Genomic DNA, 24,948 nt, shown 5'->3' on the forward strand with positions numbered 1-24,948 from the left:
TCAAACAGGTGTTCAAGGTAGAGAATGGGGGTCATGCCTGCCTAATAGCTCCCTCCAGCTTGACATTTAGATGCACCTACCAAGGGAAAATCAAAGTGAAGTTCCTACATACTCTCCCAAAGCTTTTACACATATACAAACACACAAAATAATAACTGCTTAATGTTTGAACAACACTACACACCACTGATATAACAACATACATTCTATTCATTTCAACCTTGCAAAAACTGAGTGAAGTCCTATTGTCATTCCCATTTTATACACAAGAAAACCCAGACAGAGAAGTCAAGTAACTTGCCAAAGCCTACACAACATGGAATAGTGAAGCCCAGACTTTTACCCTGGCAAGGTTCAAAATAGCTTAAGAGTTCTTTGCATAGAAGCATATATACACTACTTCATTATTTCTAATGGCTGTACGGTATTTCACTCTGCAATTAACCTCTCCATACACCCCATGGGACATTTAGGTTGTTCTAGTTTTTCTAGTCTACTGCTACAAACATCCTAGGACATAATCCCAGGGCACAACTGTGGGCATGCTTCTGCAGGATAAATTCTGAGCAGTACTAACAAACTAGGTGATTTTGCCACTTTGGGCCCATGCAGGTGAAAGGCAGTCTGGAATAGGACAAAGAATCTGGCCTACCAAACCTGGGCTGGACACCTGCCCCAGCCCCTTAGTAGGTGTGTGACCAGTTAACTTGCAGAGCTACAGCTTCTGGTTAATAAAACAGGCTAAGCCCTTCCCTAGTGGGCACCTAAGATCAGAGAACACAAAGTGTTCGGCACCATCTAAGTGAGAACAGGCTGTGGGACCCTTCAGCTAAGGGAGACAGACCAGTCCAGTGGAGCCACTGGGCTGAGGGATCCTTCCTCCAGGCAAAATGTCTCCAAAGGGATCGCTGAATACTGATTTTTCTTCCCAATCTTCTTCTAGAAAAGCGGAATTACTATAAAGTGGCCAGGCCCTAACCTTGAATGACTGTGGAACAGAAAGCAGAAACTGGGTTCACAGGACCACGAAATCTAGAAGAGGAAACCATTAGCCCTGGTGGGGGTGAGAATGCTAATGCAGAAAGGGAATGAAACCCTCAGATGAAGAAACTAAGAGCAAAGATGTCACAACCAGGGAGTGACAAAAATCAAGATCAAACTTGGCCCCTTCCGGTGCCTGCCTCTCAAGCACAAGGTCCTGAATTCGATCCCCGGTACCAAAAGAAAAAAAAATTTGGCCCAACATTGAGCACAGTGCACTCAGCTGGTTTGCTTCTCACATACAAGATAAGAGCAGAGCTGCAGCCTGCTCTACACACAAGTACCACCCCTCCCAGGAAGCTGATGGCCTCTCCAGCTGCCAGCTCCCATCTACCATCTGCACTGCACAGCAGGCAGCCTGGAGGGAGGTCCTGGGCCCCTTCCCCTCATTCCTACCGGACCAGGTTGATGTGGGCTTTCTCCATGACCTTAAGCCAGGCCAGCAGGGGCTGCAAGTCATTCTCACTGGGAAGGTAGTCGTACAGGGCCTGGAGGTTAGGCACGGGAGAAGCAGGTGACTAAGCAGGAACAGTTAGCAGCAGCCCCAGTGAGGACATCTTCCTAGCCTCAAGGCACCAGCAATGTCCTGCTGATAGGCAGGAATGCACAGATCCCTGGCTCCTGCCAATCCATGAAGCTCTCAGTTCTGATGCTGTGAGACCTAAGCCTGCAGGAGCAGGAATATGGCAGCTCACACACCCATCTCAGAAGAAATGTGCTAGGCATATAACACATACACATTTTGCAGTTTGGGGGCTTATGTCTAAGGCTGAGAGCCCTGTTCAACAAGATCCTGCTGAAATCATTTATGAGGTAAGCTAGGTCAAGAAAGAACCAAGGCCTCAGCTTCCAGGCTCCTGTCTGCATGCCTGTCTAACTGGTCTCCTCCCCAGGGGCTGCCCAGCCCACTGTACCTCACTCGAAGAAAAGCAGCAGGGCTGGCACCCCCAAGGGACCTGCCCAGCAGTGCCCCTTCTCCCCCACCAAGCCTCACCGTGATGATCTGGGCGTTGAGTTCTGCTGACAGGGTGCCTGGGCTGGGCTTGGCATGGAAGAGGCTGTGGAACGCCTGCATGGCACAGGCTGTCACCAGCTAGAAGAGATACATTTGCTTAGAGGGGAACTGCAGAGCCACAGCCAGCCTGGACCCACTCTACCAAATGGGCTAAGGGAGCCACAGGGCCTCCAAACCCTGAACGTGCCCCTAAGGCCAAGACACCAAGGACTGCCACTTTAATAAGACATGGTAGTCACTACTTAGGGGCTAGGAGTAGCTTAGTGGTACAGCATATGCCTAGCATGTACATGGTTCTGAGTTCAATCTTCAACACCAAAGAAGAACAATAAAACCTTGGACCAGGGATTTATCTCAGTGGTTCCGGCGCTTGCCTTGCAAGCGCAAGGTCCAAGTTCAATCCCTGGTACCAAAAAAACCCCAATAAAACCTTTAAATAAAGATGATGAAGAACCATGTACAAGATGTCTGTAACATTATGACTAAAAAAGCAGATTATAAAGCTGGGCGTGGTTGCATATGCCTGTATTCCCAACATGTAGGAGCCTGAGGCAGGAGGACCATTTCGAGTTCAAAGCCAGCCTGAAGAACATGGAGAGACCCTGTCTCAAAAAAAAAAACAGGGGCTAGGGATGTAGCTCAGTGACATTATGCCTGCCTGGCAAATCCAAGGTCCACCACCCCCACCAAAAAAAAAAGCAGGAGCCAGGGATTTAGCTCAGTGGTTCAGCGAAAGGTCCGGAGTTCAATCCCCGGTACCAAAAAAAAAAAAGCAGATTATAAACCAGGAGTGGTGGCTCACAGATGTGATCCCAGGTACTCAGGAGGCAGAGGAAGAATTGCCTGGAAAAATTAGTGGGATCTTATCACAAAATAAAGTGAAAAAAGGGCCAGGGATGTAGCTTAGCACTCAATGGATTCAATCCCTAGTGTCACATACACACACACACACACACACACACACACACACACACACACAAAAGCAAATAAACAACAATTAAAAAAAGACAAAACAGTTGTCTATACTATGTATATAGACAGAAAGTTAGAGAAATGAGACACTTTTATTTTTTATTTTATATACTTCTGAATGGGTTTTCCCTCTAAATAATGGTCATATTACTTAATAATAAAAATTTTTAGCTGGGCATGGTGGCACACGCCTGTAATCTCAACACTCTGGAGCCTGAGGCAGGAGGATGCTGTGACTCTGAGGCCAGCCTGGGCTATATAGCAAGACCCTGTCTCAAAAAAAAATTTTTTTTTAAAATATGTATATGAACAAACACTACAAGACAATATATAATGCCAGGCATGTACACAACACTACCACAAGCACATGCTTGAGGCAAGAGGATTGCCATGAGTTCACAACCAGCTTGGGCTACATAGTGAGTTTAAGGTCAGCCTAAACTACATAGCAAGACCTTGTCTGGAAAAAACAAACAAAATACATAAAGATTAATAGGCAGGTGTGGTAGTGCACGCTGTAATCCCAGCATTCTTGAGGCTGAGGCAGGAGGAGTGCTCTGAGTTCAAAGCCAGCCTGGAATACACAATGAATTCAAGGCTAGGCTGAACTACATAGTGAGACCCTGTCTCAAAAAAAAAAAAAAATCAATAAAAAAAAGATTAGGCTGGGGGGCGGGGGGGGGGGAGATGTAGCTCAGTGGTGCCACACCTGCTTGACAAGAGCAAGGTCCTCAGTTTAATCCCTGGTACAGGGGAGGAGTAGGGTGGGGGGATGGGTAACAAAACTGTGCCAGGAGTGCCTGCCAGGCAAGCATAAGCATGAGGCCCTGAGTTCGATTTCTGGTACCAACCCCCACCCCCCTAAAAAAACTGTTAGGATGTTCGAAAATACAGGTTTTTTCTTTTGGTGGTGTATATGTGTTGCTAGGAATTGAACCCAAGACCTCACACATTTTAGGCAAGCACTCTACCACTGATCCATACCTCCAGCCCCCAGGGGATAATTAATGTATCTTTAAAGCTGCTATACTGGCATGTTAGTAAGCAAGAGAGCAAACAAATAAATAAATGGTATAAAGTAGAAATAACTGTGATTCTGGCTGGCGTGGAGCTTGAGGAGAGGGAAGGCAACACTTCAGCAGCCATATCGCCAATCCTCACTATGACCTGATTCCTGAGGTCAGCTTCCAACTGTACCAGGACCTGAGGTGGCCTGGCCTATCTGGACACTGAGGATGGCATGGTAGATCATGTCAGTTTTCGTATAAGAGCAAGGTCAGGGCAGGAAGGCCTCAAATCCTACTTTATTTTTTCATTTTATTTTATTTATTTTTTTGGTTTTATGAGTCATGGTTACATAGTTCAGGCTGATCTTGAACTTGCTGTGTAGCCCAGGCTTGAACTCACAGCAATCCTCCTGCCTTGGCCTCCTGAGTGCTGGGATTATAGGCATGTACTACCATGCTCAACTAATTTTTCATTTTTTGAGACAGTCTCACTGTTACCCAGGCTAGTCTCAGACTCTCAGGCTCAGCTGGTACTCCTTAGTAGCTGGGACTACAGGCATGCACCACTGTTTCCAGTGCTAAGTCCTGCTTTTTGCCTGACCAATGAATTCCCCAAATGCCACTCCCACGGGCCCCCCTTTCTTCTTGTGGCTTGAACTCACCACATGGCTCAAGGTCATGACCCTAAGGAGCATCTCACTGCAGTTCTTCACCAGCCCTTCTGGGAAGCAGGGCAGCATGTCTTTCAGTAGCGTCAGCATGTGTAGTGTGGTAGTGGCCTCCTTGGTGCCTGGCACACAAATGGGGAGATTTATTAGCAATCCTCCTCCACTGGGCACCACTTCTCACCCACCTGCCCTTGGCCTGGCCCCCCACCTCCAGACTTCTCAATCTCCTGGATGCAGAACTTGGCAGTAGAAACAGCAGCAGGATGATGAGCAGGGGCCTTCTCACCAAACATGAATTCACTGCCCTTAAGGACTGAGCACACTCCATACTGGGCAGCCTTCCGGATCTGAGAGGCAAGAAGAGGGGGGACAAGACCAGATCAGTGTTCTTCCAACCACCAAGTTTTGTTTTGTTTTTTGGTACCAGGGATCGAACTTGGGTCCTTGCAGTTTCGGGACAGGCGGCAGAACCACTGAGCTAAATCCCCGGCCCTCAACCACCAAGTTTTAATTGAACACCTACTATATACCCAGTGCTATACCAGGGCTTTCTCACATGTAGGACCCTGAGTGCTCTAGTAACTCATCAAATGGCCCTGTGCAAGTCCAACTACTTAATCTGAGTCCAAGTGTTCTCATCTCTTAGACAGGAATTTAGTCATTTGACCACGCAGCAAATTCCGAGTGTCACCAAGTCAGGTACCATTCCACATGTTAGCAGCTGGTAGTGAACAACTAATATTCTACTTGAGTAACAGAAAATAAACAAATATACAGCTGAAGGTAAAATGTACAGTGGTACCTTGCTTCACAAACTCAATCTGTTCTACGATTTTGGAAAAGATGGCCACTTTGTGTTTGCGGGAAAGATGGCCGGGGTTGTGTCTGTCACCTGATACAGAGTTTGCAAACAAAAACAAAATTTTGCTGGGACGGGGATTCAGCTTAGTGGCACTGCACCTGCCTCACAAGTGCAAGGTCCTGAGTTCAATCCCTGGTACCAAAAAAAAAAATTTTGCTAAATACTTCTGTTTACAAACCAAACTATTTGCAAAAAAAAAAAAAAAGCATTTATGGGGCCAGGGATTTAGCTCAGTGGCACCATGCCTGCCTTACAAATACAAGGCTGAGTTTAATCCCCGGGACCAAAAAAAAAAAAAAAAGAAAAAAAAAGGCATTTATGAACTGAGGGACTACCATAAGTTGCAGGTGGACCTGGTGGCACATGCCTGTAATACCAGCACTCTGGGAGGGTGAGGCGGGAGGATCACAAGTGGGTGAGAATTAGTGAGAACTTACCTCAAAGTAAATAATTTTAAAAGAGCTCAGTTTGAAAACCCTAGGTTCAACCCCCCAGTACTAAAAACAAAAAATTCTGCAGGCAATAAAACAGGGTTATTACTTTGGGGAATGCGGGACAGTACTAGGGATTGAACCCAGTGTTTCATTCATGCCAGACAAGTGTTTCCCCACTGAGCTACATTCCCAGCCTATTTATTTTCAGACAGACTCTCACTAAACTGGCCTTGAATTTGTAATCCTGTCTCAGCCTCTCAAGTATCTGGGATTATAGTCCTACAGCTCCATGTTGGCAGATTAACTACTTTCTGTAGAGTGGTTAATAAAGTGACATTTTAGCAGTAACATAAAGATGAGAGAAGGAGCCAGCTGTGATGGCAAACACTTATAATTCCAGAACTTAAGAGGCTGAGGCAGGATGATTACCATGAGTTCAAGGCCAGCCTGGGCTATGTAGTGAGTTCAAGGACAGCCTGAACTACTTAGCAAGACCTTGTGTCAAAAAACCAAAAAAAGGTGGAAGCGGTGAAGACAGGGTAGGGGAAGGGGAAAAAATAAGAACCAAGATACATCATGTAAAGGTACAAGAGCCCAATGATAAATGTAACTGTACTGTATACCTAAAATGTACCAATAAACCTAAAGGAGAAAAAAAAAAGAGAGAGAGAGGGAGGGAGAAGGATCGGAGACTTAGCTCAGTGGCACCACACCTGCCTTGCAAGCCCAAGGTCCTGAGTTCAATCCTCCATACCAAAATAAATAAATAAATAAACAAACAAACAAATAAATAAACAAAAGGTGAAAGAAAGGAGGGAGAAGACTGTAAACATACAGGAAAGGAGGTGTAAGATTCCCTAGGCTAACAGTGCTTGGCACAGTGAGGACTGATATACTAATAATTATATGCTCCCTGCCCTTAGTTCCTGGATGAGAAAGGGTAGGGAACCACCACTTGCTGAATGCCTGCTATGTGGCAAGAACTGCCCCAGACCTGAAAACAACAGGCTCCCCACAACCCCACAGCAAGGTTGGAATTATTATCCTTATTTTATAGTTGTTGAGGAAGCTGTGGCTTAGAGAAAATTAAGTAACCTGGCGAAGATGACACAACAGTAGTGAATTCAGGATCCATCTGGAGTCTACGGGACTCCAGAACCCCTCCTCCCATGATGCCACCCTCCCCTACAAAGTAAAGACACATCGGGAGATTCATGTGTCAACAGTCACTGACTGAGGAGGCACTAGGAACTCAGAAGGGGGGCTGAGAGTGGCGCTCCTGCCTAAGTAGATCAGAAGCAGAACCTAGGTAAGAGCCCAGTACATGTCCCCTCCCCCAGCCTGCTCACAGAGGCCAACCCAGGCCCCATTTTCTGGTGTCTCGAGGTCTCACCTTGGGCTTGGCATGCACAGTGAAGCTCAGCAGCCCGTGGTATACCTGAAGGGTCACAGGGTAGCCCCAGGCCTCTAGGTCTTGCTTCCGAAGAAGGGTGGCCATGCAGGAGAGGACCTTGAAGACAAGAGTAAGCTCCAGCCCCAGCCAAGTGGAAAGGGTTCAGCTTCTAACCAACTCCAGAAAGTCCCAAAAGGATCTGTCTGAAATTGGCAGAGTGTCTCCCAAGAAGCACCCATCCTTTAATCAATCTGAGGTGGTCCAGAAGCCACAAATACTAACCCATCGGAGAGCAGAGGTGGAGCCACTGCTGGCCTGGGCAGACATGATGTCCATGAAGGCTTTGGAGGTATCAGAGAACTTCTTAATGAGTACAGGACTGGGCACACTGTGGGAAGAATAGAGAAGGTCATCCCAGAGGGGTCTCTGAAGAGCAGCTGGGGCAGGCCCTGCTAGTACAAAGGAAGCTGGACTAACGAAGGGTGCCAATAGGCAAGCCGCTCAGTGATGCCTGATCGCCCGCTTCCCTCACCTTCTCTACTACCCATTCTCTGCACTACTCATGCATCAATCCTTCTGCTCAGCTGCAGGCATACACACAACCTTGTGCCAACATTCCAGCCCATTCCTCACTGCCCAAGGCTGGCTCTCCCCAGGCACCAGAACTTACTCACACCCAGAGTCATGTTGTAGAACGCTGCTGATCTTAACATTTTAATTTCTAACTCTGGCAAAATATACATACATACATACATATATAAAACTTGTTATCTTAACCATTTTTAAGTAGGGACTAAATCCAGGACCTTGTGCTTTCTAGTCAAGCACTCTACCACTCAACTACATCCTCAGCCCTTTTGTATTTTAGTTTGAGAGGGGGTCATATTACATTGCCCAGGCTGGCTGGACGTGGTGGTACACGCCTGTAATTCCAGCACTCAGGGATATATAGGGAGTTCAAGGCCAGCCTAAATTATATAGTGAGATTATCTGTCTGGTCTCAAACTTGAGATAATTTCTGCCTCAGCCTCTCCAGTAGCTGGGATTATAGGCATGTTACCTCTACCCAGCTACCATCTTGAAGTGCACAGTTTAGTTGTATTATGTATAGTCACATTATTGTGCAAGCAATCTCCAAAATGCTTTCACCATAAAAAATCCTGTTCCTCTTTCTTGTCCACATTCCCTCCTGCACAGAGACTTGCAGTTCAAACAAGAGGTGGGACTCACCGCTTCAGGACAAGGTTCAGTAGGTAGGCAACGGCAGCCAGGGACTCTGGGGACTCCACGGCCTCCATTGTTGTCATCTGAGGGTCAGATTAAAGGGGTATGAGTAAATAGTGTCATACTATGCAAACAGGAAAGAGGAAGGAGGAAAGGAGAGCCATGGGCCCATTGTAGCAATTATGACCAAGAAGCATGGTGCCAGAGGTTCAAATCCAGGCTTTGGCACCATGTGACTTTGGCCTGGTAACCTAAGCTATCTGTGACTCATTTTCCTAGTATGTAAAATAGGGATAACACAGTCATGTGATGCCAAAAAAAATGTTTCAGTCAAGAACAGACTATGTATAAGACAGTAGTAGTCCCATAAGATTTTCACCTAATATGTATCAGTCCTAGTTTGTGTCAATACACTCTGTAATATTCACACAATGACAACATTGCCTAACAATACACTTCCCAGAAGATATCCCTGTTAACTCAATTAATACAGGTAAAATACAAAGAATACAGCCTCATACCATAAAAATCCTATGCTGCCATCTAATTTACCTCATTCTTCTAGGACAGAGGTTGGTAAATATTTTCTATAAAGATAATAAATATTTTGCCAGGTGTGTTGGTACATGCCTGCAATCCCAGCACTCTGAAAGGCGGAGATGGGAGGATTTCAAAATCAAGCCCAGGCTAGGCAACTTAATTTTAAATTTTTTTTTTTTTTTTTTGGTTTTTGAGACAGGGTCTTACTGTGTAGCTCAGGCTGACCTTGAATTCACACTGTAGGCCAAACTCGCCTTGAACTTGCAGTGATTGTCTAGCCTCAGCCTCCCAAGTGCTGGGATTAAAGGTGTGCACTACCATGCCTAGCTTTAACTTATTTTTTTCTTTTTTTTGGTACAGGAGATCGAACTTGGGTCCTTGCGCTTGCGCTTGCGCAGCAGGCGGTGAAACCACTGAGCTAAATCCCTGGCCAGTTTTAACTTATTTTTAAAAAATAAAAAAGGGAGGCTGAGAAAGGAGGCTCTCGGCAAGTTCAAGGCCAGCCTGAACTATAATATACAGCCAGATCCTGTCTCAAAAAACAAGGGCCAGGGGCTGGGGATTTAGCTCAGCAGCACAGTGCCTGGTTGGCAAGTGTGAGGTCCTGAATTCGATCCCTGGTACCAAAAACAGGGCCAGGGATGTAGCTCAGCGTGAAGGTCCTGTGTTCAATTTCTAGTACCAGGAAAAAAAAAGTATACTTTGGAGGTTGTGTGTAGTCTCTCTGTTGCATCTATTGTTTAAAACAAGTCCCCACCACTCTGCTTATCTACATAAGTCTAAAACAAAGAAAGCACATCAGACTTCTACCACAGAATCCCCTCTTGAGTATCCATCAAGATCTTTTTCATATTATTATTATTTCCAATAAACACTCTCCTAACTTCTTCCTTTTGTCTGCAATTTTATTCTTCAATTTTGTGAGACACTTTATACAAAATTAAGAGTTTGGGCTAGGATTTAGCTCAGTGGTTCCGGCACCTGCCTTGAAAGCACAAGGTTCTGAGTTTGATTCCTGGTACCAAAAAACCAAACAAACACAAAATTAACTGTTACACCATCATTTGACAGGATGAAGCAGGAGGATTGCAAGTTCAAAGCTAGCCTGGCCTACATAGCAGGACTATGTTAAAAAAAAAAAAGAAAGGAAAGAAGGAAAGGGGGCAGGGAAGAGAAGGAAAGGGAAGGGGAGGGGAGGGGGGAAGGGGAAGCGGAAGGAGGAAGGGACAACATAGCAAATATTGGCCTTACAAAGCCATCTGAGCATGACACAAGCACTTTCCCTTAGCAAGGTTATCCTCTGTCCCCATGGGCTGGGGACACCTTTCTTCTCTCTATAGGCTGACTAATGTGCTCTCAATATCCACCCTCAAGTTGCACTCACTCACCAGAGCAGCAAAGTACTCAGTCTCTGTCTCCTTCCCTCCTTGGGAGCGAATTACCTCAGTGACAGCAGCCAGAACTGCACAGATCTGTATGAGGGAGAAAGCACCTGTGATATATCTTAAACCCAATCCCACCCATGCAGCCTCTTCTCCCTCCTGTACAAACTGATTCCTCATACAGCCCAGAGACAGACAAGAAAGGCACAGACAAAAGCCATGGCATACACCACAGAGCCTAGCTTGGCATGGTGGCTATACCTATAATCCCAGCTATTTGGGAAGCTCACACCAGAGAACTCCTTGAGCTTGAGTTCAAGGCCATCCTAGGGAATATAACAAGACCTTAGGGCCAGGGATTTAGCTCAGTGGTTCTGCCACCTGCCTCGAAAGCGCAAGGTCCCGAATTCAATCCCTGGTACCAAAAAAAAAAAAAGAAAGAAATATAACAAGACCTTGTCTCTATAGCCAGGCATGGTGGTGCACACTGGTAATCCTAGGGCTTGGGAGGCAGACACAGGAGGATCACCTGAGTTTGAGGCCAGCCTGGCCTACACAGTGAGTTCAAGGCCAGCCTGAACTACATAGTGAGACCTTGTCTCAAAAAACAAAACAAAAGACCCTGTCTCTAAAAGAATCTCATTTAAAAACATACTGATTACATATATCAAAATAATACTTCAGATATGACAGAAAATATATAAAGAATACCAGCCTCTTTTTACTTTTTTTTGGAGACAAGGTCTCACTGTGTAGTTCAGGCTGGCCTTTTATCCTTTAGAATTTTGATATTTTTCATTTAAACAATGAAAAATAAAAACATATAACTTTAAAATATAAACAAGTAAAAATTTAGATCTTGCTCAATAAAGCTGTTATTCAGCATTACTTTATTCAATAAGTGTATACGTGTTCTTAGAAATATTCTATGTACCAAAAAAAGAAAGAAAGAAAGAAAAGAAAGAAGGAAAAGAAAGAAAGAAAGAAAGAAAAAAAGAAAGAAATATTCTATGTAGTAAGTCCTGTGAACTGGGTATGGTGGCACACACCAGTAATCCCAGAACTCTGGGAGGCAGAGGCAGGAGGGTTGCAAGTTTAGGCTCAGTCTGGGCAAATAAGAGAGACTCTGTATCAAAAAACAAAAAATAAAAAAGGCTGGAGATATACTCAGTGTGAAAGCCCTGGGTTCAATACTCCAGTACTACAAGAAAGGAAGAGAGGAAGAAAGAAAGAAAAAAAGAAAGAGAAAGAAAGAAAGGGAGAAAATTTCTGTTTTAGAAACAGTGGAATACATAAATGTCTAGAAAATACTTCTACCTTTGGGACTTAACACTTCAGCAGAACCTATGTTTTTACAAAAAGTGGAAAGTGGAGGCTGGCATGATGGTGTGTGCCTGTAATTCCAGCACTCCTGAAGGCTGAGGCAATAGGATCTTGAGTTCAAGGCAAGAATGAACTACATAGCTGGTGGAACCCTGTCTCAAACAGTAACAACAACAAAAATGAGTGGAACCTGCCCTAGGAGGGTAATATGTAGGGGACACAAAGGGTAGTAGAGATGACACATCATCTAGAAATACCAGCTGCTGTCATCAGAGCTGGAAGAAAATAAAAGGCTGTCCGGCCCCTCCTCGGCACCCACCCATTCCTAAGCCTCCCGGCTACCTCCTTGTGGGCAGCCGAGTTGGACTCCCAGAAGCGCTGCACTTTGCTGAAGGTGACATTTGTGCAATCAGAGAGGCCACTCAGGAAAGTGCCCGAGGACTTCTCCGTGAAAGCCAGCTCCTCGCCTTCTTCCATGGCAGTCTTAGGGGCTTCGCTTTTGCCCCTCTGCAGGGACCCCGACTGCAGCTCATTGTGTAACCTCACAGCATCAACAGTCAGGTCGCTCTTTCCTGAGAACCAGATGCACAAGGTAAGGCCCCCACTTTCGATCCAAACCTCTTTCTGGCTGAAAGAATATAACATCCCCGTGAAACGAATCAGACCAGTCGGAACCTCCAACCCCAGAGGGTGAATTCTGAACCCATTCTGCCCCGACAGCCCACCATATTCCTATAATTTAGAAGACCAAGGAGAAAAGCGACCCTCTAAGCAAGCTTCGGCTTCCCTGTACTTATGGTGTAGGTGCCTGTGGGGGCTGGCTGCGACTACATTCAGGGGGCCTGGGAAATATATGAAGATGAAAACCTTTGTAAAAAGCCACCCAAGGTTAAATAGCCGCGCGTCCAGCTCTGACACTAGCAGTACTCTAGACAGCCATTCCCCACTGTGGACAGTTTTCGAATCTGTTAAACGGGAAGGGCAGGCCTTTGCAGTAAGCTCCAGATCCGACATTCTAAAAGGAAAAGGCACAATCCTGGTCCCGGACCCAATCCTGGGTCACCAGAGAAACCATTTACTACCTGACGGCCGGCTGAAGAAGCGGCTGCGGGCGGCCTGGCGGTGGCGGCAGATGGTGGGGTTACTGTCGCTGCTATGGCCTTTCTTCCAGCGCTTTAACTTAGCCGAGACACCGGAAGGCAACTTTCCCGAGCGACCCATGTGTCCGAAACAGTGACCCGAAGGCAACTTAAAAGACCGGCTTCCAGAGACTCAGAAACTAGTGTGGAATCCACGTGGGTCGCCAGCCCGCTTCACTTCCTCTTCCTCTGACGTTACTTCCGGACTCCTGGCTGTTACTATGACAAAATAATCAACATCCGGTTTTAGTTTGCTCTTTGCATCAGATAACTGAGGGCCTCAGAGATCTGTTGCTATGGAAGTTCTGTTGCTAGGGATATTCTGGGCTTCTCCAGGGCCGCAGTTCTTGGCCACAGGAATAAATCTTATAAAACTGCAATTCCTTTGTAAATTAAAAAGAAATGTGCCAGGGGCCTGGTGGCACATGCCTGTAATTCCTGCACATGGGAGGCTGAGGTAGGAGGATTGCCAAGAGTTCGAGGCCAGCCTGAGATACATAGGGAGTTTGAGGCCAACTTGAACTACATAGCAAGACACTGTCTCCGCCCCACCCCCAAGTACATTTACTAATCCAAATCTACCTATTTTCAAAAACTAAGCCTAGAAACAAATTTATTTGACAGAGTCAGAACATGTCTGGACCTGAAAAATGAAAATCAGCTTACCTTGCAGAGAGCAAATAGCAGCTAATGGTGGTCTAGTATCACTTTGCAAATTAAAACCACAATGAAACTCCACTACACACCTCTAGAAAGATTAATACTAATGTTGATAAGGATATGAAGCAACTGGCTCCATATGCTGCTGGTGAGGGTATAAAATTAATACAACCACTTTGGTAAACTGTGTAGTATTATCTACTAAAACTGAATATATATCTATTCCATAATCTAGCAACTCATTCCAGGGTATTCACACAACAGAGATGTTTACTTATATGCAAAAAATATATAGAATATTATAATAGTCAAGTATTAGAAATAAACCAATGTCCACCAACAGTAGAATGGTGCGGCAGGTAGCACATGTCTGTAATCCCAGCCTTAGGGTGCTGAGGCAAAAGGATATCAAGTTCAAGGCCAGTTTAGGTAACTTGGCAAGACAGTCTCAAAAAAATATATAAACAGGGATGAAAGTGTAGCTCAGTGGTAGAGGGCCCCTGAGTTTGGTTCCCAATATCTCAAAACAAAAACCATTGCGAGGGCTGAGCTTGTTGGTGCACACCTGTCATCCCAGCACTGGGGAGGCTGAGGCAGGATTGCCATGAGTTTGAGGCCAGCCTAGGCTACAGTGAGTCCAAGGTCAGCTTGAACTACATAGCAAGACTCTGTCAAAAAACAAACAAAAACACCAGGAAGTGGTAATAATGACAGTCTTATCAGAGCTGTATTCTAATTTTTTGAAGTGTACATGGATATGTTCACTGAGTAATAGCTAATTGACCTGTGCACGTATTTAATTTTTTTGAGACAGGGTCTTGCTATGTAGTTCAGTCTTGCCTTGAATTCACTATGTAGCCTAAACTAGACTTGTGGCAATCCTCTTGCCTCAGCCTCCAGAGTACTGGGATTACACGTATGCCACCACACCTAGCTTGTCGTGTGCACTTATGATTTGTATACTTGTCTGTATATATCTTATATTTACTGAATGGACTAAAAGTAAGAAGAAATCTGTCCACACAGAGAAGAGAGAACTTACAGACTGTTAACATGGCCAGGTACAGTCCCACATGCATGTAATCACAGATATTTGGAAGACTGAGGCAGGAGAACTGCGAATTTGAGGCCAGCCTGGACAAGTTGGCAAGACCCTGTACCAAGAAAAAAAATTTTTTTAAAGGCTAGAGGCATAGATCAGTGGTAGAGCCCTTGCCTCACATGCAAGAGGGCCTGGGTTCAATGCCTTCTACTAGGGCAGGGGAGAGACTGCTAGTGTGAGAAAGTATCTCTGTAGAGAAGACAAAAGTCAGCAAGGTCTGTGGGCCTAGCCCTCCAGCCTGAGGAGAGAACTGAACCACTCCCCATGGACCCTTTCCTGGGACACAGGTTGAAACCGGACTGTAGGGCTGAGAAAAAGGAAATAGTGGCCTGGGGCAGAAACGGAAGTGGAGTGTGGAAACTACTGCAAGCAAGATGGTGCTAGCAACCACAGACTCCAGGACAATGGGTGGAAAAAAGCAGAGAAAAGTGCTGGGTTCCTTTTAACCTATGGTTACGTTTCATATTCATCGAAGTTTTACTGAAGAATATGAAATACTAAACCCACTGGGCTATTGTGAAGATTCAGTATAAAAATGTGTGTCATAGGGCTGGGGATTTAGCCCAGTGGTTCTGTTGCCTGCCTCGCAAGCGCAAGGACCCGAGTTTGATCCCCGGTACAAAAAAAAAAAAAAAAAAAATGTGTGTCATTAAAATGGACAATTCCATCCCCGGTACCAAAAAAAAAAAATTAAAGAAATAAATAAAATGGACAATTCCAAAAACTACTGTTTCTTTGCAAAGAATACAGTGATGAATCTTTACCACCAGAGACAGCACTAGAAATAACCTATTCAGCCCAACCCCCATAGAAAGGCTGCAAGGCTGGCATGAAAAGGCTGATAAAAAGGCTAGGATTGCAAAAGAGATGGGGAGATTCAGAGGCCCAGCCTTCCCATTTTCCTGGGCAACAGAAACCCACTTGCTTCCAATTCGAGTGTGCAGCTGGATAAAGCCCTTGGATGAACCCTAGGTATGGGGTGGGCACTGAGAGGCCACAGGCCACCTGCTGGCCCTCTAATCCTGGGTATCTGCTCAGGGCCTCCTCCTGGAGGCAGTTGGTGCTAGAAGAGAAGACAAGAGGTATCTAGATATCCTGGGTATCCTCTCTCCCATTCTGCACCCCAGGGCTCTCATCTTTGGTGAAGGACCAACCTCCCCATCCCTGAATTCCAGTGACAACTTCATCTCAAGAGTTTAGCTATGTCCCTAATTAGCCACAGTACATATGACTAAGAAGGACCACTACATCTGTAGGATATATTCTGCACTTAGAGCCAGGCATGGTGGTGCATGCCTGTAATCCCAGCTCTTAGGAGGATCACTGCAAATTCAAGGCCAGCCTAGGCTACAGTGTGTCCAAGGCCAGCCTGAACTACATAGCAAGATCTTGTCTCAAAAAACAAAACAAGGGCTGGGGATTTAGCTCAGTGGTTTCGCTGCCTGCTGCACAAGTGCAAGGACCCGAGTTTGATCCCCGGTACCAAAAACAAAACAAAACAAAATCCTGCACTTGGACCTTCTGAGTTGGGACTCAAGTAACACCCCTTGCTGAGCGACCTTGAGCAAGTTTCCTTAGTTTCTGATCTTCTGTTTTCAACATCTGTAAAATGGAGTTAGGAATGCTGACCCCAGCTAGGTGTGGTGCCACACATCTGTAATCCCAGCAGTTGGAAGGCTGAGGCAAGAGGATAGAGTTTAAAGTCAGCCTGAACTATATATAGCAAGACCCTGTGTAAAAATAAATAAATGAGGGCCAGGGATTTAGCTCCAAGGTGTTGCGTCTGCCTCGAAAGAGCAAGGTCCCTGGTACCAAAAATAAATAAATAAATGAAAGAAAGAAGGAAAGAGAAACAAAACCTACCCCCTAAGATTTATGAGAACTAAAAAAAATAAGACAGGTAAGGTGTTGAACACACTGCTTGATACATAACAGGTAGTAAATGTGAGCTAGGAAAAAACTCTTCTTGTGTTCCAAAATACCTTCTCATCTATGATCTAAGTGAGGAAGACATAGCAGGCATCCTCATTCCACAGACCAGAAACATGGTTCCAAGGTGTTCGGCGACATCCCCAAGGGCACAGCTGAGAAATCCATCTCTTAGCCAGGATCCCATCTGCAGCTAGCACTCTAAAAATGTCTACAGCACTCCTGTGGAGGGAGCAGAGCTGCCATGCCCAAAGCACTAAGGCTGGGAGAAACTTGGAAGGTCATTCTTGGGTCAGTGGGGTTGTAATCAGTTAGCACACTGGGCAGGAGGAAAGGGAAATTAAGGGGAGCCTCTTCCCCCAAACAAAGAGGAAGCAGATGGCCAAGGCAGTTCCCTGAGGGGTGGAGCTCTGGGACAGCCACAGGCCTTTACTGCCCACTAGTCCATTAGGCCCCATATGGTGCAGGTGCAGGTGCAATGGCTCCCTGTGTTAAAGTGCAGACTTTGGATTTAGGAAACTTGGGTTTGGAGCCACATCCTAGCTGTGGGATATGGGGCAGGCAGCTGAACTGTCTGAGCCACTGTTTCCCCATCTGAAAGTGGGGTCACTGTTATGAGGCTAAAATGAGAATATACACGAAATGCTTAGTACAGTGCCTGGAACATCATTGCTGCAGAAGGCCCTACAATATCTGAAACTAAAGGCAGGCCTGGTGGAAACACCTGTAGTCCCAGCACTCAGGAGCTGAGGCAGGAGAATTCTAAATTCAAGACCAGCCTGGGCAATTTAGTGAGACCTTGTCTCAAAAACAAAACAAAACAACAAAGACAAAACAAAAGCTGAACAGATTACTTGCTTCAGGACCAAAATGGCAAATGGGAAGAAAATGTTCAAATAAGAAGGGAAACAAGGGAAGAGGGGAAGAGGAAAAGAAAGAAGGGACAAGAGAAAAAAGAGAGGGCTGGGGATTTAGCTCAGTGGTTCTGTTGCTTGCCTTGCAAGCGCAAGGACCCAAATTTGATCTGCAGTACCAAAAAAGAAAAAAAAGAGAATAAAAAGAAAAAAGTAGAAACAAAGCTTTTGTAAATAAGGAAGAGAGCTGGGCGTGGTGGTGCACACCTGTAATCCTAGCACTGAGGAGGCTGAGACAGGGGGATTGCCATGAGTTTGAGGCCAGCCTGGGCTACATAGTGAGTTCAAAGACAGCTGTTATTACATAGTGAGACCCTGAATCAAAAGAAAAAGAAAAAAAGGAGGAGAAGAGGGGGTTGAAGGGAGGGGAGGGGAATGGAAAAAAAAAAGAAGCAAGATATATCATGTACAGGTACAAAATCTCATGATGAATGTTATCATTATGTATATCTAAAATGTACCAATAAATGTTTTGAAAAAACAAAACAAAACAAAACAAAAAGCTGAACAGATTACTTGCTTAAGGAAGGTGGAGTACACCTGAGTGGAGCAGGGAAGTGATCCGAGGGTAGGGCCATGTGAGGCGGGTGAGAGAGAGCTGTGGGACTGGCTGGTCAAGCAGAGTGTGACTGTTGCCCATGGCTGGCTTTCACGAGTGAAGTCAGGAAGCAAACTGTCCTTGTTCAGCTACATGAAGATGAGCTGTCCTTGATTAGTTTAAAACTGGGTGAGGCCAGAGATTTAGCTCAGTGGTTCTGGTGCTTGCCTTGCAAGCGCAAGGTCCCGAGTTTGATGCCCGGTACCAAAAAACAAAAAACAAAAAAACCCTGGGTGTGGGGTGACTTGTTGTCATGGCAAAAGAACAATTTTTCTTATTGGTAGGAGCTTTTTATTTTCCCTCAAGTATCTGGAATCTGAAAACATGTGCCTTCCCAAGAGTTGTTCTACTTTAAAAAGGACCATTTGCTTGGGGGATGGAGGTATGTGGGCCAGGAGGAATGAGAACATCTGCCTCATCCCAGCCGTTCACCCCAGCTGTGGCCCTGAGGGCCAGTTTTTGTCATCTCCCTCTAACACCCTGGACCTATGAAGTTCCCGACACAGAGATGAACTGCAGAGCACAGGCACAGATAAAGTCATACCCAGAACTGGGGAGCCCAACTCCCGGTCACTCTTCCTGGAAGGGAGATTGAGGCATCATCAGTGGGCAGAGTGTGGCATCCCCAGCCAGAACCCACAGCCAGGTTTTACCCCTGCCTCTGCTGAAGCCTCCCCTCTGTCCCTCTTCTGCCTCCAGCTGGGCGAGTACCTTGTGTTCTGGAGCTTCTCAGAGATCCTGAGCTTATGGAACAGGACTGGCAGCAGAGTGCTGTCTTCCTGCACTTCACAGCCATGTGAGGTTCCTGAAGCCACTCCCCACTTCCTCCCACAGAGCAAGGCTCTGTGGGTGGTTTTTTCCTTAATAATTGTTTACAACATTGCAAAAAACAGCTTTAATGATATAATTCACATACCATACACTTCACCCATTTACGATGTACAATTCATAGCTTTTTAATGTCTCCAACAGTAAATTTGAGAATAATTTCACAACCTCAAAAACAACAACAACAACAAAAACCTGAATGGCTGATTCATACCCCCAACCTCCCAACCCTAGGCAACTAATAATCCGTCTTCTGTTTGTATAGATTTGTCTGGACATTCCAGATATTTCATGTAAGCAGACTCATATAATATGTGGGCTTTTGGCTTCTGTCATGAGTATGTTTTCAAGGTTCAACCATGCTATAGTATATATATAAGTGCATCATTCCTTTTTATGGCTGAGTAACATTCCACTGTATGCTATACCACATTTTGTTTATCCATTCATTAGCTAATGGGCATTTGTATTGCTTCCATCTTTTGGCTATTGTAAATGATACAATTATGAATAATAGTATCACTTTTGAATGAGTTTTTTTGGACGAGGCATTTTGAGACAGGGTCTTGCTATGTAGCCCAAGCTGGCCTCAAACTCATGCTGATCTTCTTGCCTCAGCCACCTGAGTTCAAGGATTATAGGCATATATCACCTCACCTGGCTTTGTATAGATATATATTTTCATATATTTGAATACATAGCTAGGAATAGAATTTCTGGGTCTTACGGAACCATTTGAGGAACTCGCATGTGTTTCTGTTGGCTATTTGTTCTTGTCAATGTTTCTTTTATTTTTTTTTTTTGGTACTGGGGATCAAACTCAAGTCCTCGCGCTTGCAAGTCAGGTGGCAGAACCACTGAGCTAAATCCCTAGCCCTCTTTTACTTTTTTTTTGAGAAGGTCTCACTATGTATTCCAGGCAGGCCTCAAGTTTTCGGTGATCTTTGTAAAAGCCTCAGGCTCCCAAGCACTGGAATTAGAGGTGTATGCTATCACATTTCTGAGGTAGGACAACCCTGAGCCAGATCTGAGAGGCAGGCCACTTTCTTCCACTGCAGTCTGAAGTGTAAAGTAAATCAGGTGTGGTGGCACATGCCCATAATCCCAGCACTCTCCGAGGTTGAAGCAGAAAAATCACAAGTTTGAGTCCAGCTTGAGCAATTTAGCAACTTACCAAGATCCTGTCTCAAAAAATAAATTAATAAGAAGGACTGAAGATGTAGCTCAGTGTGAAGGCCCTGGATTCAATCCCCTAGTACCACCACCAAACAAACAAATAAAAACTCAAACAAGTTCTATAAATGCAGAAGGGAGGGCTAGTACTGAGGCAGGAAGGCAGGGTGTGACAAAGCTGATTGGGGAAGTTAAGTGTGACCAGATTCCAGGACACACATGCCAAATAATTCTCAAGACCCCGTATATGGAAGTTCTCACAGGTTCCTGCGATGTGTGGGCCAAAGAGACTGGACGCCAATGAAAGTGTGGGCTGACCTCCGTCCCCCAAGTGTACTCTTATTTTGGTTTTTATTTTTTCCTGTTACTTGCCCACAGGTTCTCTCTGCAGAGCCAGTTTCTCCCCTACTCCTTCTAAGTTTTCAAGTAAACTTTGTCACTATTTTTTTTTTTTTTTGGTACCAGAGATCGAACTCGGTACCTGGTACTTGTGAGGCAGGCATTGGAACCACTGAGCTAAATCCCCGGCCCCTTTGTCACTATTTTTGCTTGCTTCATTCAATTCTTTGTGTAAGACAGAAAAAGCCTGGAAACCAAGACCCCAGCAGCCCAAAACCCAGTAACAGTACCAAAGCTGGGCCCATTGTCAGGTGAATCCTCAAGGAAGCCACAGAGCTGCTGCAAAGCTCTCTTCCTGCTTTTCTGGCCACACCAGCTCTGGCTCTGTTCATCTTCAATGGTGACTGTGTTTGAGGGCTGTACCATGAGTGTCAGGTCCAGTCTTTCATCTGCATCTCTCAAGTGACCAGTGATGTTGGACATTTTTCATATGTTTATTTGCTTTCACTTCTTTGTCTGAGAAATGTCTGTTCATTTCAGATGCCCATTTTTGAATTGGGTCTTTATATTTGGGGGGTCTGATTTTTTTGAGTTCTTTATATATTCTAGATAGTAGACCTTTGTCTGGGGAACAGTTGTAAACATTTTTTCCCACATTGTAGGTTGTCTCAGCTCTGTTGGTGGTTTCTCTTGCATTGCAGAAGCTTTTTAATAAGGTGAGAACCCAGTTGTTGATTCTCAGGTCCAGTTTTGATGAGAGGAAACACAGCTCCTCCTCCCAGAAGCTCAGAGATACAATGCATCAGCTGAGCTCACTCCCTCTCTGTGGCATACATCTTCTCCCCACACACTAGTCAGCTGGGGAGAGCTGAACAACGGGCCATAATTTTGTAACATGGTTCCACAAGTAAAGACATGTTGGTGTCTTCACAGGAGTCCTGGGGAATGACAACCACTGCTTCTTCAACCCCTAGAAACCTTGGTTCACCCCACTCATGCTAAATCTGGGCCTTCACTGATTGTTTAGTGCTTTATAAGAGTTCTCTTTCTGTGGAAAAAAAATGGGGAAGGCAGGCTGAGGGAGGCTTTTATTATTCTGGAGGGACAGTGGAGGGTATTGAGCTGTGATTCCTGAATATCCTCTGAGTTTTTGTAACCTACAAGTTTGTTCTTTAAAAGCTGTTACAGTTCCAGATGTTCCCTGGGACTCGAGGATTTTTTTCCTATTTTTTTGGATTCTTGAGAGTCTGGCCTTGAACTTGCAATGCTCTTCCTGCCTCAGCCTCCCGAGTGCTGGGATTATAGATGAGATTGGGCACTTTCAGGGTGGTATGGTTGTAGACTGCTGGAATTATAGAAGTGAGTCACCATGCCTGGCTGGACCCAAGAATTAAACACTGCTATAGAATGGGCGCTTTCTATTCCAAGGGTTCATGTTTTTGTTTTGTTTTTTGTACCGGGGATCAAACTCAGGACCTTGCACTTGTGAGGCATGCAGCAGCACCACTGAGCTAAATCCCTGGCTTGGTTCATGGCTTTTTTGAGGTTTGCTAGTGGCCCAAAGCAGAGAGGAAGGCCCAGCTAGGATTTTATTCATTAACCTCTGTTGAGTGCCCCTGACCAGGGGATGACTGCTTAGAAGGCATGGAAAGGGCCTGGGGATTTAGCTCAGTGGTTCTGCTGCCTGCCTTGAAAGCGCAAGGTCCCGAGTTCGATCCCTGGTACAAAAAAAAAAAAAAAAAAGAAGGCATGGAACACAGACTTCCACTACTACCCCCATAGAAAAGAGGACTTATTTGGCCCCAGTTACTGCCTACATGGCCGAGCAGAAGGCAGTGGCCTATTGGGAGCTGTGTAGTAGATGCCTCAGATTTTTTTTTTTGTACCTGGGATCAAACTTCGGTCCTTGCACTTTTGCAGGAGGCGGTGAAATTACTGAGCTAAATCCCTGGCCCACTTCAGATGTTTTTAAGAAGGGCCAGAGTGGACGACAGATGTGCCTGGATTCAGCTGTAATCAGAGCCCCTTCACCTGCTTGGTTCCCAGGACTATACATCCTTGCATCTGCCCAGGGCTTTAGAAGGACCAGAATTTAGCCCTGATACACGCTCTGTGTCTTGTGTTCAGCAGAGAAAACACTTCTACCCCATCTCCATCCTGCACTGTGAATTGAACCCAGAGCCTTAGCACTAAGTTGCATCCTTGGTCCTTTTTATTTTCATTTTTAAAATTTTTATTTTGTTGTTGTTGTTGTTTGAGACAAGGTGTCACTATGTAGTTCAGGCTGGTCTTGAACTCAATAGCAGTCCATGTTGGCTTTGAACTCTCAGCGATCCTCCTGCCTCAGCCTCCTGAGTGCTGGGATTATAGGTATGCATCACCATGCCCGCCTTCATTTTTAAAATTTTGAGGTAGGAGGCTGGGGTTTAACTCAGTGGCACCACGCCTGCCTGGCAAGCGCAAGGTCCTGAGTTCAATCCCCCATACCAAATAAATAAATAAATAAAATTAAAAATAAAATTTTGAGATAGGGTTTTGCTAAATTGCTAAACTGCCCAGGTTTGGCTCAAAATTTTTTTTTTTTTTTTTTTTTTTTTGCCCCTGAGCTAAATTCCTGGCCCATGGGCTCAAACTTTTAACCTTCGCATCAGAGATAAGACTAAAGCCAGGCCTTGGGCATAGGCCTGTAATTCCAGCACTTGGGAGGCTGAAGAAGGAGGCTGAGAAATAAAGATCATCAGGTTTGAGGCCAGCCTGGGCTACATAGTGAGTTCAAGTCCAGCCTCAACTATATAGTGACACCCTGTCTCAAAACAAAATTAAATAAAATAAAGTACAGGGCAAAAAACTGGTTTATTTTACTTTCTACTGGCATTTAAGAAACCACCAGAGCTGGGTGTGGTGGTGCAGACCTGTAATCCCAACACTCTGGGAGGTGGAGGTAGTAGGCACTGTAAATTTGAGCCTAGCCTGGGCAATGCAGCAATTTAGCAAGAAGGTGTCTCAACATAAAGGGCTGGAGATGTAGCTGGGTTCAGTTCCCAATATTGCAATACATACATACATACATACATACATACATACACTTATTTAAAAAAAAAAAGAAAGAAAAGGAAAAAAGAGAAACTCCCTTTGTTCAATGGGTTGTAAGCCTCGCAGATTAAAGATGCTGTGATACTCACTGAATGGGTCCCATTCTCTGCCCAGAAATTCTGGCTTCTGGCTGCTTCAGGATCCTTGTCATGTTTTCAGGCATAACCCCCACCCATCCTTCTCCCTTCACAGATCTCTGTGGGTACCTGCCTCTCTCTTCTGATATAGTGAACCCCAACCTTGAGGACCTTTCCTGTGGATCACATTGGGCTTGTTACTGACAAATCTAGTCTCTTGCTCATCTTCTACTCTTTTGAAAGGTTTACCTCATTTTCATCATCTTTGGGATGTGAAATGGAGGGCTAGGAGGTGAGTAGTTGCAGTGAAGGATTTTCAGTCTTTCCCAGCTCTGACATCCAGGGACACTCAGGGATTCTACAAAGGGCGAAGCATCCCTGGGGGTGGTGGTGAAATAGTTAAGATGGGGTGCCTATCTTCAAGGAGTTTGTAGTTATTTAAATGTGATGCATGCATAAAAAACTCTGATGATTCAAAGTAAATATACTACTGTAAGTGTGGCATAAAATTATTGGAATTCATTAGAATTTCAAGGAGATAAGAGATTCCTTCTGGAGGCAGATGGGGCTGGTGAAGAGAATAAAGTCAATTCCTTAGCTCTTTCTCAGGACTGGCAGCACCAAAGCTCTCAGCCTCCTGACCAAACAATTCTGGTTGTCTGCCTCCCTCCCATCCCTACAGGCAAGTCACCCCTTCCCAGACATCCTGTCTGGCAGGAAGTCTGTTCAGGTGTTCCCTAGATTCACATCCTCTGTCTTAGTTACTTTTTCTTGTTGCTGAGACAAAATACCCAACACCCAAAGTTAAAGGAGGAAAGGTTTATTTAGCTCACAGTTTGTAGAGGTTTCAGTTCATAATTGGTTGGCTCCAAGGCAGAGTGGCAACATGGGAGAGGGCGTCCCATAGGAGTAACAGTTCATGGTGCCTATAAGGTAGCAAAAACAAGGGGCCTTAGCAGCCTTTTTCTGCCCCTTTTATCATACAATTTTTTTTTTTTTTTTTTGGAACCAGGGATGAACTCAGGACCTTGCTTTCGAGGCCGACAGCAGAACCACTGAGCTAAATCCCCGGCCCTTTCTGCCCCTTTTATACTCTTATCTAGGCTACTGGGATTCGGGCAGTGCCAAATCAATTAGTGGACTGATTTAGTAATCACACACCCTTAATCTCACCATTTGTACCATGGTCTCACCAAATTACTAAATTGCTTGGACTGGGCTTGACTTGCAATCCT

The 24,948-nt window shown here is 45.1% G+C and overlaps 1 protein-coding gene across 4 annotated transcripts in view; it reads right to left on the minus strand.

Moving 5' to 3' along the window:
* Window positions 1-24,948, minus strand: part of Rrp12 (ribosomal RNA processing 12 homolog) — a 47,567-nt gene that overhangs the window by 19,635 nt on the left and 2,984 nt on the right. For all 4 annotated transcript variants that reach the window (XM_087185061.1, XM_087185063.1, XM_087185064.1 and 1 more), the window contains 11 exons: window positions 24,547-24,639; window positions 12,944-13,219; window positions 12,204-12,433; window positions 10,545-10,628; window positions 8,623-8,699; window positions 7,675-7,780; window positions 7,393-7,509; window positions 4,912-5,050; window positions 4,698-4,825; window positions 2,036-2,134; window positions 1,438-1,529 (listed from right to left, as the gene is read on the minus strand). In XM_087185061.1, the coding sequence (XP_087041187.1) occupies window positions 1,438-1,529; window positions 2,036-2,134; window positions 4,698-4,825; window positions 4,912-5,050; window positions 7,393-7,509; window positions 7,675-7,780; window positions 8,623-8,699; window positions 10,545-10,628; window positions 12,204-12,433; window positions 12,944-13,082 (1,211 nt within the window). In that variant the 5' untranslated portion in view covers window positions 13,083-13,219; window positions 24,547-24,639. The remainder of the gene's footprint in view (window positions 1-1,437; window positions 1,530-2,035; window positions 2,135-4,697; window positions 4,826-4,911; window positions 5,051-7,392; window positions 7,510-7,674; window positions 7,781-8,622; window positions 8,700-10,544; window positions 10,629-12,203; window positions 12,434-12,943; window positions 13,220-24,546; window positions 24,640-24,948) is intronic.

The sequence above is a fragment of the Heterocephalus glaber genome, unplaced genomic scaffold (assembly GCF_053883595.1).
Source record: "Heterocephalus glaber isolate CG9 unplaced genomic scaffold, H.glaber_assembly_v1.0 deba00001497, whole genome shotgun sequence".
Taxonomy (NCBI): domain Eukaryota; kingdom Metazoa; phylum Chordata; class Mammalia; order Rodentia; family Bathyergidae; genus Heterocephalus; species Heterocephalus glaber.